General features: G+C 36.5%; 1 protein-coding gene across 1 annotated transcript; it reads right to left on the bottom strand.

Annotated features, from left to right (window-relative positions):
* Positions 1-235: 235 nt before the first annotated feature.
* Positions 236-4,124, bottom strand: LOC131696093 (uncharacterized). The gene is made up of 4 exons (XM_058984625.1): positions 4,047-4,124; positions 1,542-1,656; positions 915-1,039; positions 236-644 (listed from the first exon to the last, which is right to left on the bottom strand). Exons 1-4 carry the CDS (start codon positions 4,047-4,049, stop codon positions 312-314), a joined length of 576 nt encoding a protein of 191 aa, XP_058840608.1. The 5' UTR covers positions 4,050-4,124; the 3' UTR covers positions 236-311.
* Positions 4,125-4,140: the final 16 nt, after the last annotated feature.

Genomic DNA, 4,140 nt, shown 5'->3' with positions numbered 1-4,140 from the left:
CGTATTTTTTACCCAAAAAATGTTTTGAAAGCGATACTCAAAAATAAGTTATTTTTCCCCAACAAAAGATTTTATAACTAGTTCATCGATTGCGTCTTTATTACTCAAAATTAGTTGTTTTAACATTTGTTTAAATTGGTTAGTTTTTACTCAAAAATGGGTTTATCGAAAGAAGTTGCCGCAGAAAATTTTCAATATGGAAATTAACAACCGAAAAAATAAAAGACATGAAACATGACTATTGAGTTTTCTGTTTATTTTTGTGTAAAAATACCTGATTTCATGTTGTGTGTTGTAAAAAACACCTGATTTCATGTTGTGTGTTGGTTAAGCTCTTCTGCCCGTTCAGCGTTGTCCAATGCTTTTAACACGTTATTAACTGTGTTGCGTGCACTATGTGTGGCCAATTTATGAATCTTAATTTTAAATATTTCGTAAAGCGGATACACAAAAACCGGCACTTTAACTCCGAAAACAGCGAATGATTTAAAAAACACATCTAAAGCTTGTATTGAGCAATCTCCGCAGTCTATCGCTTCTCTCTCAAGAACTACGAAGTATATTCCTCTTCCTTTTGTCTTCCCGAAGCAAGCGATATGCGGTGGGTATATACCGGCCGTGAGGTGTATGTGTTGCTTGTCTACCTAGAAATAATAGAAAAGAATAACACAATTATTGAATTCACTATGGTTAAAGCTCCCACTGATCTTATAAAATAAAAATATATGATCAATTGAATTACAAATTACCAAATAAACTGCCCATAATCACGGCAGTCCCACTTCCCATGATCACGTCAGTCCCACCTCCGATTATAGGCAGTATCGGCGCAGTAAACAGATTTATATTAGGGCTATTGAACTATATTCGTTTGAAAGATAGTGTGGGTTAGAAAGATTTAGAAAGATATTTACATTAATCCAGCGAACAAGCGGTGCTGCGAAGATTTCATCTGTAGACAAACTTGCATCTTCTTTCGCTCGTTTAGCGCCTCGTACTACCATTTCTTTCATAAGAATCAATGATCCGCGTATATAATCTAAAAAATAATCATTATAAATATATGCGCGCTCTACACTGCCACTATACGCATAACTGTCCCATGTGCTATGGGATTCCCTATACACATGGAACAGGTGTGCGTATAGCGGCAGTACATATCTTATCAAACAGGTGGATGAAGGAATACACATAATTGTAGCTGGATAGTAACGCAATATAGCATATCGTAGTCGTAATTATGAACAGTATTTTCCTTAACGGCTAATTCTTCACTTCGATTGAAGAAATTAGCAATAGTTGGGATACGGAAGTTTTTTATTTTAGTAAATTACTGTGAATCACAAAAGTTGTATTCATTAGAATGGAATTCTGTCGCGAGTTTAAGAAAGATGCATCAAGTATTCAGCGAAAACCAGTTTTAATCAAGTGAAGAAATTGATCGTTAGTCTTTTCGTAATCACAAGTTGAAGAAGGTGTTCGCAACGCAAGTTTTTTGCGCATATTGGTCATAATTTCTTCTATGGATAAACAAAACTTACCATCCTCGACATCAGTGAATGCGTTGCGATTCAATAACAGCCCTTTTGATAACAGTCTTCTTATATTAGTATCCATGCTTTGAATCTGATTTATTCTATTGAATGCTTGTTGAACCTAGAAGTTATGAAATTGTATTAGTTTTTCTTTCTCTGTTTTAGTTATGAATATGGTGAAAACTGACTTTGTTAAACCCATTCCGGAACCGGTTCGGAATCCTGAATGGATTCCAGCTCAAATGCCTCAACCGATTCCAACTTAATCGATTTCGGAATCGGTTGTTGTGTTTGAGCTAGAATCCATACAGGATCCGTTAATGATTCCGAATGGTGAAGAATTCAAGAAAGATCTTTCATTAGGACCAAATTCACATATGTAAACAAACTGAGTTTTTGCTGTAATGACATTCTGTTCTTGTTGAACACAAACTTACAAAAATTCCGATATTTTCATAAAATTTGAAGAAAAGATATACGCGCCCTTTAGGTAGTATTGGGTTTCTTTACACGCACTTGCTGAGCCCTTCTAGGAAATATTTACAGTTCCTATATTCATAGTTATGTGGTGACACTGATGTCGTTTTTCATTGAAAACACCTATGCAGTGGATTGCACTGCTTTTGCACTTTCTAGTAGCAGTGGGAATGAAACACGTCCAGTGGCCTGCTCTTCTGCTAGAAAATGCAACACCAGTGTAAACCACTGCTCCAGCGTTTTTCAATGAAAAACCCCATGAGTGAAGCCAATTGAACATGGCAAATACCGGAGTCGAACGAGCGCGACCGAGAAATGTTCGTATAATTATAAAAACACATCATACCTACCAATTCGTTTCGTTATACGTGCATGTAAGAAATTTCCCAGTTAGCTTAGCCAGAAAATCACCCGGAATGCTGGCTGGTTCTATTTCGTATTCCGGCTCCAGTGACAAAACCGATTCTTTTTACAATCGGTTGTGTCACTGGAGTCGAATACGAATTAGAACCAGCCGGAATTCCGGCTCATTTACGGCTAACGCTAGAGCACAGAGATTAGACATCCATCTTCAGCATTCAACTTGTGTAAAAATTCTAACGGATTCGAAGGTAGTTGGGATATCTCCACCAGGTGCGCTATTGTCGTCATGTTTTTTAGTGGCTGAATTAGACTGAATTGACAGCGATTATACCTCTTTCCATTGAAACCAATCCGGAACCGGTTCGGACTTCTGAGAGGATTCATTATGGATTCCAACTCAAATGCATCAACCGATTGAGTCGGAATCGGTTGTTTTCTTTGAGCCGGTGTCCATTCAGGATTTCGAATCGGTTCCGGAATGGATTTGACTTTGTAGTTGGGATAAGTTGATGTGGCGGCGCTAGTGTTTTAACGTATATTTATTCAAAAGATTACACAAGTTTTATTAACATTTGTGTTCGATCATGGATGTCTGTTCTCTGTGGCAGGAGCTTGAACATTTGCATGGGATGCCGTGTTTATTTCTGAAATAAAAGCTACCAGTTTTCCAGCTTTTGTCTCTGCCTAACTATGAATACAGGAACTATAAAAAGTCTATAGTCTACTATAGATAGTCAGTTTAACCCATTTACCTTTCATATATACGTCGAAATTGTAAGGGGGAAACCACAACTGGAAGGTAAATTGGGCGTATGTATTATTTTAGTTTCTAGCAAACAGAAATCAAAATCTCTTATATTGTTATGAGATTTAACCACAGATGCTTCATTAAAAAACAATGTCATAAAATAATTTGTACCTACAATAAAAGCTACATTTGAAAAGCATCGTCGAATTTAAAACTAATTTTTCTCCATTTGAGTACTGTGGGTCGAGGCCCTAATGAAAGATCTGTGTCCAATTATGCCGTTTTTGCTTGACCCCGAAGCTAAGTTATGTTATAAACCCAACCGTTGTCAGTTCATACATTTTGACAGTTGGGGTTAGAACCTTTGCGTCAAGTAAAAACAGCATTAAAATGTTCATGAATTTTCTTTATGTTTTACGCGTCAGCATTTTTTACAGCTTGAATTTGTGAAACTGCGGGTTTCTTATTGGTTAACGACGCTGAATCTTTGGTATAAATACTCGACATTTCATTCTTTTGTTTACCATTTATCTGTCAGTGTCATTCCAATCGAGCACGGTTTCAGTCAAAGGCACTCGTTTGAGAAGGATTCGAAGAGATTTTTTCTATATTGAATACCTTTGACAGGTCTCGTACTCGATTGGAATAACCTGGGATGGGACTTGCGGACAGATGTTTTCTTTTTATTTTTTCCTGTTCATTCTATCACTTGTTGAGACCTCTCTTTTTGCCTTACATAGCTTAAATGGAGTGGCTGCATTTGACAGTTTCCCCTGGCTGCATTTAACATTTCATTTTTTGCTATTTGCATGTCTCGTCTCAGGGATAAATATAAATTGTAAACAAAAAATAGATATCGATTATTTTACTCAGAAATTCAGCGTCGTTATTATTGGTAACAACGGTTATAACAAACAACTTACCATTAATCCATGGTACGATTTGAAGTGTGGAAATTGAAGAAATATTTGAGATACGGAAGCTTTTTGTTTCAATAAATTACTGTGAATCACAAAA

This window comes from Topomyia yanbarensis, unplaced genomic scaffold (assembly GCF_030247195.1).
Source record: "Topomyia yanbarensis strain Yona2022 unplaced genomic scaffold, ASM3024719v1 HiC_scaffold_715, whole genome shotgun sequence".
Classification (NCBI taxonomy): Eukaryota; Metazoa; Arthropoda; class Insecta; order Diptera; family Culicidae; genus Topomyia; species Topomyia yanbarensis.
This window is presented reverse-complemented; position numbering and strand designations above follow the sequence as displayed.